The sequence below is a fragment of the Salvelinus sp. IW2-2015 genome, unplaced genomic scaffold (genome assembly GCF_002910315.2).
Source record: "Salvelinus sp. IW2-2015 unplaced genomic scaffold, ASM291031v2 Un_scaffold6638, whole genome shotgun sequence".
Classification (NCBI taxonomy): Eukaryota; Metazoa; Chordata; class Actinopteri; order Salmoniformes; family Salmonidae; genus Salvelinus; species Salvelinus sp. IW2-2015.
Window position 1 is genome coordinate 11,336 of NW_019947900.1, and position 11,082 is coordinate 22,417.

Below are 11,082 nucleotides of genomic sequence, written 5' to 3' on the forward strand. Positions count from 1 at the left end.
CTTGGTGGAAGAGTGGGGTAACATCTCACAGCAAGAACTGGCAAAGCTGGTGCAGTCCACGAGGAGGAGATGCACTGCAGTACTTAATGCAGCTGGTGGCCACACCAGATACTGACTGTTACTTTTGATTTTGACCCACCCTTCTTGCAGGGACACATTATTCCATTTATATTAGTCACATGTCTGTGGAAAGCACTGCTTTATATAACAGCCCTTGGTCATCAATATACATACAGTGCATTCTGAAAGTATTCACACCCTTTTCTTTTTTCTACATTTTGTTACGTTACAGACATATTCTAAAATGGATTAAATATTAAACGTTCCGCCATTAATCTACACACAATACCCCATATTGACAAAAAGAAAACAGTTTTTTAGACATTTTTACAAATCTATTAAAAATTAAAAACTGAAATATCTTATTCACATACGTATTCAGACCTTTGATATGAAACTCAAAATTGAGCTCAGGTGCGTCCTTTTCCCATTGGTCATCCGTGAGATGTTTCTACAACTTGATTGGAGTCCACCTGTGGTAAATTCAATTGATTGGACAATATTTGGAAAGGCACACACGTGTCTATATTAGGTCCCACAGTTGACAGTGCATGTCAGAGCAAAAACCAAGCCATGAGGTCTAAGGAATTGTTCCTAAAGCTTCGAGACAGGATTGTGTCGAGGCACAGATCTGGGATAAGAGTACCAAAACATTTCTGCAGCATTGAAGGTCCCCAAGAACACACTGGCCTCCATCATTCTTCAATTGAAAAAGTTTGTAACCACCAAGACTTTCCTAGAGCTTGCGAACTGAGCAATCGGGGGAGAAGGGCCTTGGTCAAGGAGGTGACCAAGAACCCGATGGTCACTCTGACAGAGCTCGAGAGTTCCTCTGTGGAGATGGAAGAACCTTCCAGAAGGACAACCATCTCTGCAGCAGTCCACCAATCAGGCCTTTATGGTAGAGTGGCCAGACGGAAGCCACTCCTCAGTAAAAGACACATGACAGCCCGCTTGGAGTTGCCAAAAGGCACCTAAAGATTCTCAGACCATGAGAAACAAGATTCTCTGGTCTGATGAAACCATGATTGAACTCTCTGGCCTGAATGCCAAGCTTCACATCTGGACAAAACCTGGCACCATCCCTTCGGTGAATCATGGTGGTGGCAGCATCATAATGTGGGGATGCTTTTCAGCGGCAGGGACTGGGAGACTAGTCAGGATCGAGGGAAAGATGAACTGAGCAAAGTACAGAGATATCCTTGATGAAAACCTGCTCCAGAGGGCTTATGACCTCAGACTGGGGTGAAGGTTCATCTTGCAACAAGACAATGACCCAAAGTACACAGCCATGACAACGCAGGAGTGGCTTCGGGGCAAGTCTCTGAATGTCCTTGAGTGGCCCAGCCAGACCCCGGACTTGAACCCGATCGAACATTTCTGGAGAGACCTGAAAATAGCTGAGCAGCGACGTTCCCCATCCAACCTGACAGAGCTTGAGAGGATCTGCAGAGAAGAATGGGAGAAACTCCCCAAATACAGGTGTGCCAAGCTTGTAGCGTCATACCCAAGAAGACGCAAGCCTGTAATCGCTGCCAAAGGTGCTTCAACAAAGTACTGAGTAAAGGATCTGAATACTTATGTAAATGTGATATTTCCGTGTTATGNAATTAATTACTTAAAAATCATACAATGTGATTTTCTGGATTTTTGTTTTAGATTCCGTCTCTCATAGTTGAAGTGTACCTATGATAATAATTACAGACCTCTACATGCTTTGTAAGTAGGAAAACCTGCAAAATCGGCAGTGTATCAAATACTTGTTCTCCCCACTGTACGTATTCAGACCTTTTGATATGAAACTCAAAATTGAGCTCAGGTGCGTCCTTTTCCCATTGGTCGTCCGTGAGATGTTTCTACAACTTGATTGGAGTCCACCTGTGGTAAATTCAATTGATTGGACATGATTTGGAAAGGCACACAAGTGTCTATATAAGGTCCCACAGTTGGCAGTGCACGTCAGAGCAAAACCAAGCCATGAGGTCAAAGGAATTGTTCCTAAAGCTCAGAGACAGGAATGTCTCGAGGCCCAGATCTGGAAAAGGGTACCAAAACATTTCTGCAGCACTGAAGGTCCCCAAAAACACAATGTCCTCCATCATTCTTAAATGCAAGAAGTTTGGAACCACCAAGACGCTTCCTAGAGCTGGCCGCCCAGCCAAACTGAGCAAACGGGGGAGAAGGGGATTGGTTAGGGAGGTAACCAAGAACCCGATGGTCACTCTGACAGAGCTCCAGAGTTCCTCTGTGGAGGAGGGAGAACCTTCCAGAAGGACAACCATCTCTGCAGCACTCCACCAATCAGGCCTTTATGGTAGAGTGGCCAGACAGCCCGCTTGGAGTTTGCCAAAAGGCACCTAAAGGCTCTCAGACCATGAGAAACAAGATTCTCTTCTCTGATCAAACCAAGATTGAACTCTTTGGCCTGAATGCCAAGCTTCACGTCTGGACGAAACCTGGCACCATCCCTTCGGTGATTCATGGTGGTGGCAGCATCGTGCTTTTAGGATGCCTTTCAGCGGCAGGGACTGGGAGACTAGTCAGGATCGAGGGAAAGATGAACGGAGCAAAGTACAGAGAGATCCTTGATGAAAACCAGCTCCAGAGGGCTCAGGACCTCAGACTGGGTCGAAGGTTCATCTTCCAACAAGACAATGACCCAAAGCACACAGCCAAGACAACGCAGGAGTGGCTTCGGGACAAGTGTCTCTGAATGTCCTTGAGTGGCCCAGCCAGAGACCGGACTTGAACCCAACCTGAAAATAGCTGAGCAGCGACGTTCCCCATCCAACCTGACAGAGCTTGAGAGGATCTGCAGAGAAGAATGGGAGAAACTCCCCAAATACAGGTGCGCCAAGCTTGCAGCTTCATATCCAAGAAGATTCGAGGCTGTAATTGCTGCCAAAGGTGCTTCAGCAAAGTACTGAGTAAAGGGTCTGAATATTTATGTAAATATGATATTTCCATGTTATGTTTTTATTAAATTAGCAAACATTTCTAAAAAACAGTTTTTACTTTGTCATTATGGGGTATTGTGTGTAGACTGATGAGGGTGAAAAAAATGATTAAATCCATTTTAGAATTAGGCTGTAACATAACACCATTGGGAAAGAATCAAGGGGCCTGAATACTTTCCAAATGCACCATATAGTCTGACCATGAAGAATTTATGTTACAGTGGATAAAACCACTCAACCATTCATAAACCCCAAGGCCACTTTATGTTACAGTGGATAAAACCACTCAACCATTCATAAACTCCAAAGCCACTTTATGTTACAGTGGATAAAACCACTCAACCATTCATAAACTCCTAGGCTTGGCACTTGTCCTTGAAGCACGCACAAACACACACACACACACACACACACACACAAACACATGCAGATATAGGCAAACAAACAAAGACACACACACAACACACACACACACACAACACACACACACACAACACACACACACCACACCACACACACAACACACACACACACACACACACACACACACACATGAGGTCTATTTGTTGTCGCAGCTCAAAACTACAGCAGTTACAAGCTCTCACAGTCTCACTGCAAAATTAGACGTTTGTCTATAACGTCAAATTTCTATGTATTTGCCTATCGCTGGGACTGAAGACACAGCCCTTGGATCTGTAGTCTGTTTAAGCCTAACCCAGTTGTTGTGGACAGATGGCAGACTGGTCTAAGCTGCGAGCTCCGTCGACCACCGGTTCAATCCCAGAGTGGGGAACTCCTAGTGGCCAGGTTTGACTGCCTCTCCTGGGGACCGGCACAAAAGTGGATTTCACCTTGGATCTGGAGTCTTCCCTCTGATTCCAACTAGCTCTCACCGTCTCATGTCAGAATTTGACGTTCTCAAACGTCAATTTTTAAGGTTAAGTTTATGCATTAACTACGAATTGTTCAGGTTAGGGTTAAGATTTGGGATAGGCTTAAAACTAAAATCTCAAAAACAATTTTCTTTCGCTGGATTCAAACTTTCAACCTTTGGAATCAATTTGTTAACACTTTTGTAATCCGAGGCAGAGGCTTCCGCCCGTCCCCCATCGCCGTCCACGACGCCCTAGCAACAGAACCGACACCTACTTGAAGGTAACAGCGCTCACTGTTGCCCCTAGTGACCAGTTCCCACGTCATCTCCCGTCGTCCTCAGACATGGATGGATGTCGAATAATGACTTGTAATCATGGGTGACCTGGCTCCCCTATATAGTACACTACTTTTGACTAGGGGTCATAGGGTGTTGGTCGAAAGTAGTGCGCTATTTGAATGGCATTTTGGTACGCAACCAATATCTTGTCTACAAAAGACCATTCTGAAAGATAAGCACGAAATTGGAAAAATGTTTATTTTGTTTACTTTCAGAAGCAGTAATGATGAATAGTCCTGTCATTATTCCACGGGTACGTTCCAAATGGTACCTTCACGCCCTATATCCTATAGGCCCTGGTCAAAAGTAGTGCACTACTAACCCTATAGGCCCTGGTCAAAAGTAGTGCACTACATAGGGAATAGGGTGCCATTTTGGGACTTCAGCCCACATCGATCACAACTCTGGCGCTGTCCACAGTTCTGTTGGGTCTACCGAACAGCAGATGCTGAATAGGTGAAAACCCACTGAATTACTGTCTTTGTTTTTCTGAGTACACCGAGTACTTTAGCAGATAGAAAAGAACTAAAAATGCCTGGAAATGAAATGATGAATTGATACTTGAAGATGGTTGTCATTTCAGATCCATTTCACAACGTTCCGTTCTGCCAGAAGGCAGAGAGAGAGAGAGAGAAGTGAGCAGTTATTGTCTTTTTTAAAACGGACCCATTTCATTGTAATTCCTGTCTCTTATACACACGCACGCACGCACACACACACACACACACCACACACACACACACACACACACACACACACACACACACCACACACACACACACACACAACACACACACCACACACACACACACACACACACACACACACACACACACACAACCAAACCCATGCACACACGGACACACACACATACACACACACACAACAAACCCATACGCACACACACACACACGAACGCAAACACACAAACGAACACATCAGTTTGCTGTTGCTGCCAGGTTGGTCGCCTTTGTTACTATAAGTGCATGTGATAAAAACAACCAATATGTATTGATGTCCTGTAATATGTAGACACATTACCCAGCAGCCAACCTGCTTGCAATTATCACATGTAATTACAGTAAAATACTGTAAAATACAAACCCCATTTCTATCAGCTATTCATTCATTAACTTATTCATTTGTTCACGCTTTATTTGGAACATCCTGACAGTCCGTCTGGAGACGCTCTACAGCGTTAGGTTAGGGTTAGGTTAGGGTTAGGGTAAGGGTTAGGGTTAAGGTTAGGATAAGTGTTAAGATAAGGGTAAGGGTTAGGTTAGGGTAAGGGTTAAGGTTAGGATAAGGGTTAAGGTTAGGGTAAGGGTTAGGTTAGGGTAAGGGTTAGGTTAGGGTAAGGTTAGGTTAGGGTACGGTTAAGGTTAAGGTTAAGGTTAGGGTTAAGGTTAAGGTTAAGGTTAAGTTAGGGTAAGGTTAAGGTTAGGGTAAAGGTTAAGGTAAGGGTTAGGTTAAGGTAAGGGTTAGGTTAAGGTTAAGGTTAAGGTAAGGTTAGGTTAAGGTTAAGTTAAGGTTAAGGTTAAGGTTAAGGTAAGGGTTAGGTTAGGGTAAAGGTTAGGTAAGGGTTATTAAGGTTAAGGGTAGGATAGGGTAAGGGTTAGGTTAGGTAAGGGTTAGGTTAAGGTTAAGGTTAAGGTTAGGTAAGTTAGTTTAAGGTAAGGTTAATTAAGGTTAAGGTTAGGGTAAGGGTTAGGTTAAGGTTAAGGTTAAGTTAGAGTAAGGGTTAGGTTTGGTAGAAGTCAGTTGAAATGTTACTTAAAGTCTGTAGCGCGACTACAGTACAGATGCAAGTTAACTGTTACAGTTCATTCATTACGAATACAGTAGCATTCACGCTGCACAACACAGCACAGTCGAGAGAGAGAGAATGTGTGTGTGTGTGTGTGTGTGTGTGTGTTGTTGCCAGCTCCTGGTAGACCTCCCCAGCACCGCTGAGGTTATCACTGAGGTGCAGCTTGTCTCTCAGGGGGGGGGGGGGGGGGTAACTTAGAGGCGGGGGGGGGACGTTGAGGCAGGGGGGGGTAACGTTGAGGCAGGGGCGTTCATTATTCCACAGATCCACTATGTCAGCAAAACTCTCTGATGACACTTAATTGGTCCTCTTGGGTGCTCAGGACCTCTCATTAGAAATACAACACAGGCAAGCACGAACACACACACACACACACACAACACACACACACACACACACACACACACACACACACACACACACACACACACACACACACACAACTACACATTCGCGCACATGAAGACACACACACATTCTCCTCTGTGTGCCCGCGCGCGCGCGCGTGTGTGTGTGTGTACATGCACACTCGTGCTTATGTGTATGCGGTGTGTGTGTGTGTTGTGTCCTAGGTCTTAGCCTGGGGTCTGAGGAACATGAAGACCTACCAGTTGGCCACAGTCACCTCTCCCAGTCTCATGGTAGAGTGTGGGGGGGAGGTCGTCCAGACGGCCGTCATCAAGAACATCAAGAAGAACCCCAACTTCCCCGGATCTGTCCTCTTCTTTAAAGTGGTACTGCAACTTCCCTTCAAACTCAGTGTACTGTATAAAAGTTCTCTCCATGAGATATACTATTAATATCAGGGACTGGAAGGAAAAGACAAATGCTCTCGATGTCAACAAAGTGACTGAATGAACGTGACATAAATGTACTATATTTGAGTGGTATTTACTGGTATTTTAACTGTACACCATATGTACTGTAGATTTGTAGGTGATACTTAACTAGTTTGGTCTCAGATATGTTTGTGTTTGACATTGACAGTGACCATAGGAGCTATCAAGACAACACAAACAGATCTAGGACCAGGCTAATCTTTAAAGCTGAAATCCACGAAAGGCGTCACTGGTCGCCTCGCAGGTTGACGTTTATTGTCCTGGAGGCAGAACTGAGCAATTTCCCCTTAGATAGGAAAGGGAAATGCATAGTCAGTTGTACAACTGAATGCATTCAACTGAAATGTGTCTTCTGCATTTATTCCAACCCCTCTGAATCAGAGAGGTGCGGAGGGCTGCCTTAATTGACATCCACGTCTTCAGCGCCTGGGGAACAGTGGATTAAGTGCCTTGCTCAGGGGCAGAACGACAGATTTTTACCTTGTCAGCTCAGGGATTCGATCCAGCAACCTTTCGGCAAGCTGCAAAGTCAAAATTGGCTCTATTGTAAAAATTCATGAAAACTAAAATGAGCTTTTTGGTCTTAATTTAAGGTTAGGGTTAGGCATTAGGGTTAGCAGTGTGGTTAATGTTAAGGTTAGGTTTAAAATGAGATTTTATGACTTTGTGACTGTGCCAGCTAGTGACCACGCTGCAGAGCTGCCTCCAGAAAATGATTCATGACAAAAAATGCTAACCTGCGGTCTCCCCAGGCCCCTGTTAATGTTTTTGTGACAGAGGAGATGAGCATCCATCATCATGGTAAAAAAAAAATCCTAGTACATACTCTGATGTTCTATCATTCCTGCAATGATGTCAGAACCAAGTAAACAGTGTTCGTTGTTGGAAATAACGTCTTTGTTGTTGTAATATCTCAAACGGACGTGGAAGTATCACCACTACAGATTCCAGCCTGAAGGACCCCAATTATTGATGCATTTTCCATCCCAAGAAATAATTACTTAGGTTGAAATGTTTGAAAACCATTAAGATAAACCAGTTTAAATGTCTCTGCATTTAAGCTGATTGATTATGCTTTCTGTTTAATTGATTGATTGTCTTTGATTTGATCCTATAGTTCATGCACTAACTGTAAGTCGCTAAGACCGTCTGCTCAATGTAACCCTAACCCCCCTCCCCCCAGCTCCTACCCAAAGAGGAGATGTACACCCCTCCCATCGTTCTGAAGGTGATCGACCACCGGCCGTTCGGCAGGAAGCCCATTGTGGGCCAGTGTACCCTCTCCCTGGAGGAGTTCCGCTGTGACCCTTACGTCACCAATGCTGAGGTGGCCATGTCTTCCAAAGGTACACACATACAAACAGAACCACGTATGCACGCACACAAATACGCATGAACGTATGCACGAATGTGCACAACAGATTCACACACACACATCCACACACAACATTGCTAAAGTACTGTACTGTATGTGTCACATCTATTTACTACCCCCTTTCTTTTCTGTTGTGTATTATTGTAATAGTGGCCATGATGGCAGCAACTCAAGGAGACATCATCATTAACATGGAGGATAGGCTCATCCTTAATACTGAGGTAGCTACTGTAAAACTTAAAAAGGACTGTACAGTATTAGCTTGTGTTGTGTTGTTTTATCAGAAATGTACCAGCACTGTAGCCTGGGTGCCATGCTGTTTCTGCTGTCTTGTAAAAATAGCTTGGCATGACAATGAGTGACAAAGAGTTGACAAGATGGTACAAACAGATCTGGAATCAGGCTAATGTGTTGTGTGGTTACACATTCTGATGATTGTATTCTGTTTTTCTTCTTAGCTCCACAAAGAGAAGGTGAGATTTTTCCTTTTGTGAATACATATGATCAAGGATGGAAAGAATCAAGGATTTGACAGAGTCAAAATGTGCTGGTATTGAGGCTTATTTGAGTCTGCCTGTTTTGCAGGAGGAGGAGGCAGTTGACTGGTGGAGTAAGTTCTATGCCTCTGTGGGAGAGCACGAGAAGTGTGGGCCGTACCTCAAAAAAGGATACGACACCCTAAAGGTGCAGTGAGAACGTTCTACCACTTCTGTCTCCATGACTGAATGGTTTGAGTTGACCTGGGTTTTTTTGGAAATCTCTTTTGTCTTACAATGGTCACAAGGACTGTTCATATTACTTTTCCATCAATATTTAACACCCACCTGGGTTTTACACGACAACCAGTATAATTGTGATGCTGTGAGAAATTTCTTATATGTATGATGGTGTGAATTGTGTAACGGTTTTCTTCCAGGGGTGAAGGAGAGGACCAAAGTGCAGCGCGGCTAGTGTTAAACATGTTTAATAACGAACAAGTAAAACACTACAAACAACAATACAAAATAACAAATGTGCAAAAACCGAGACAGACCTATCTGGTGCAGACAATCACAGAGACAGGAAACAAACACCCACAAAATCCCAACACAAAACAAGCCTCCTATATATGATTCTCAATCAGGGACAACGATTACCATCTGCCTCTGATTGAGAACCATATTAGGCTGGACATAGAAACAGACAAACTAGACACACAACATAGAATTCCCACCCAGCTCACGTCCTGACCAACTAAACACATACAAAACAACAGAAAACAGGTCAGGAACGTGACAAATTGTGGTGTATCGCCTCAGGTGTATCAGGGTTGTACATACAGTCAGGTCCCAAATTATTGACACCCCTTGATAAAGATTAGCAATAAAGACTGTATAAAATTAATAATACAAATACTGTGCTGTATTGTATGCTCAAAATATTGCTCAATTATATTATTTTATACTAATACAATTGATCAGAGAAAGAGATTTTGTTAACAATAGACCTTAGACCATTCCTCCATACAGAATATTTCCAGATTCTTGATGTCCTTCGCTTATGGACTGCCCTCTTCAATTCAACCACAGGTTTTCAATGGCGTTCAAAATCCACAAAGAAATGTTTAATTGACCACAAAATCATCATCTTGCTATGGCCATCTCAGTCTCCGGTCTTGAACCCCATTGAAAACCTGTGGTTTGACTTGAAGAGGGCAGTCCATAAGCGTGAGGAAGGACATCAAGGATCTGGAAAGATTCTGTATGGAGGAATGGTCTAAGACCCCTCCCAATGTGTTCTCCAATGTTATAAAACATTTTAGAAAATGGCTTAGTGTTGTTATCCTCGCAAGGGGAGGGTGCTGGAGTATTGAAAACGGGTGCCAATCATTTTGACCCCTATCTTTTTTAGATTTTTTGTTATTACTTGTTTAACAAAGTCTTTTCCCTGAGCAATTGTATTAGAATAAATAACAATATAGCTCAGTGTTTGTATTATTTATTTATACTGTCTTTTTTTGTTATCTTTATCGAGGGAGCCAATAATTTTGATTTGTGTGTGTGTGTCTGTGTGTCTGTGTATCTGTGTGTGTCTTATTAAGGTGTTTCAGGTTGTGTGATGTGTGTTTGTCCTCAACATATTAAGGTATGTGTCCTCATGTGTATAACAGTGTGATGTGTGTGTTTTCCCAGGTGTATGAAGGGGAGCTGGAGGAGGTCCCAGATTTCCGAGGGCTGACAGATTTCTGTAAAACGTTCCGACTGCAGCGGGGGAAGACTGAGGATGAGGACGACGACCCCTCATGGTCGGAGAGTTCAAGTGATCGCAGACCTCTTTTTCTTTTAGGAATGTATGATCCTTCATGCATACAATTCATCCTGTTAAGATATATTTTCAAGGGAGTTCTGTCCAGAGCCTGTTTTCAATAACAAGGAGACATGGACTAAAGCCCTGCACATACAGCTGGTCGGGGGGAAAACAACGTTACATAGAACCAATGATAAACGTCCTTATTTTCTCCACTTTATATGTGAACCCAGCCTAAGTATTGACACCTAGCCTGACTTTTGACCCCTGACCCTGCTGGTGTCTCCTGTGCTGTAGGGCTCGTTCCGGGTGTACCCCCTATCTGATGACCCAGGGGTGCCAGCCCCACCACGCCAGTTCAGAGAGCTGCCTGAGAGCGGGTTGCAGGAGTGCCTGGTCAGGATCTACGTGGTGCGATGCATGGACCTGCAGCCTAAAGACAACAACGGCATGGTGAGTGGACGCCAAACACAGTGTAACAGACTCTACACACACGAGAACACTTCCACGCGATCCTGGATCAGGCGTATGTCAAAAGTTGA

The 11,082-nt window shown here is 43.9% G+C and overlaps 1 protein-coding gene across 1 annotated transcript in view; it reads left to right on the plus strand.

Moving 5' to 3' along the window:
• The window catches only part of LOC112078983 (myoferlin-like), a gene marked incomplete at both ends in the record, with an annotated part of 21,662 nt that extends 10,669 nt beyond the window's left edge, over positions 1-10,993 (plus strand). The window contains 8 exons of the mRNA XM_024145069.2: positions 6,613-6,774; positions 8,063-8,225; positions 8,405-8,475; positions 8,713-8,727; positions 8,840-8,938; positions 10,426-10,538; positions 10,580-10,583; positions 10,838-10,993. Coding sequence (XP_024000837.2) covers positions 6,613-6,774; positions 8,063-8,225; positions 8,405-8,475; positions 8,713-8,727; positions 8,840-8,938; positions 10,426-10,538; positions 10,580-10,583; positions 10,838-10,993 — 783 coding nt within the window. The remainder of the gene's footprint in view (positions 1-6,612; positions 6,775-8,062; positions 8,226-8,404; positions 8,476-8,712; positions 8,728-8,839; positions 8,939-10,425; positions 10,539-10,579; positions 10,584-10,837) is intronic.
• Between the last annotated feature and the right edge of the window lie 89 nt (positions 10,994-11,082).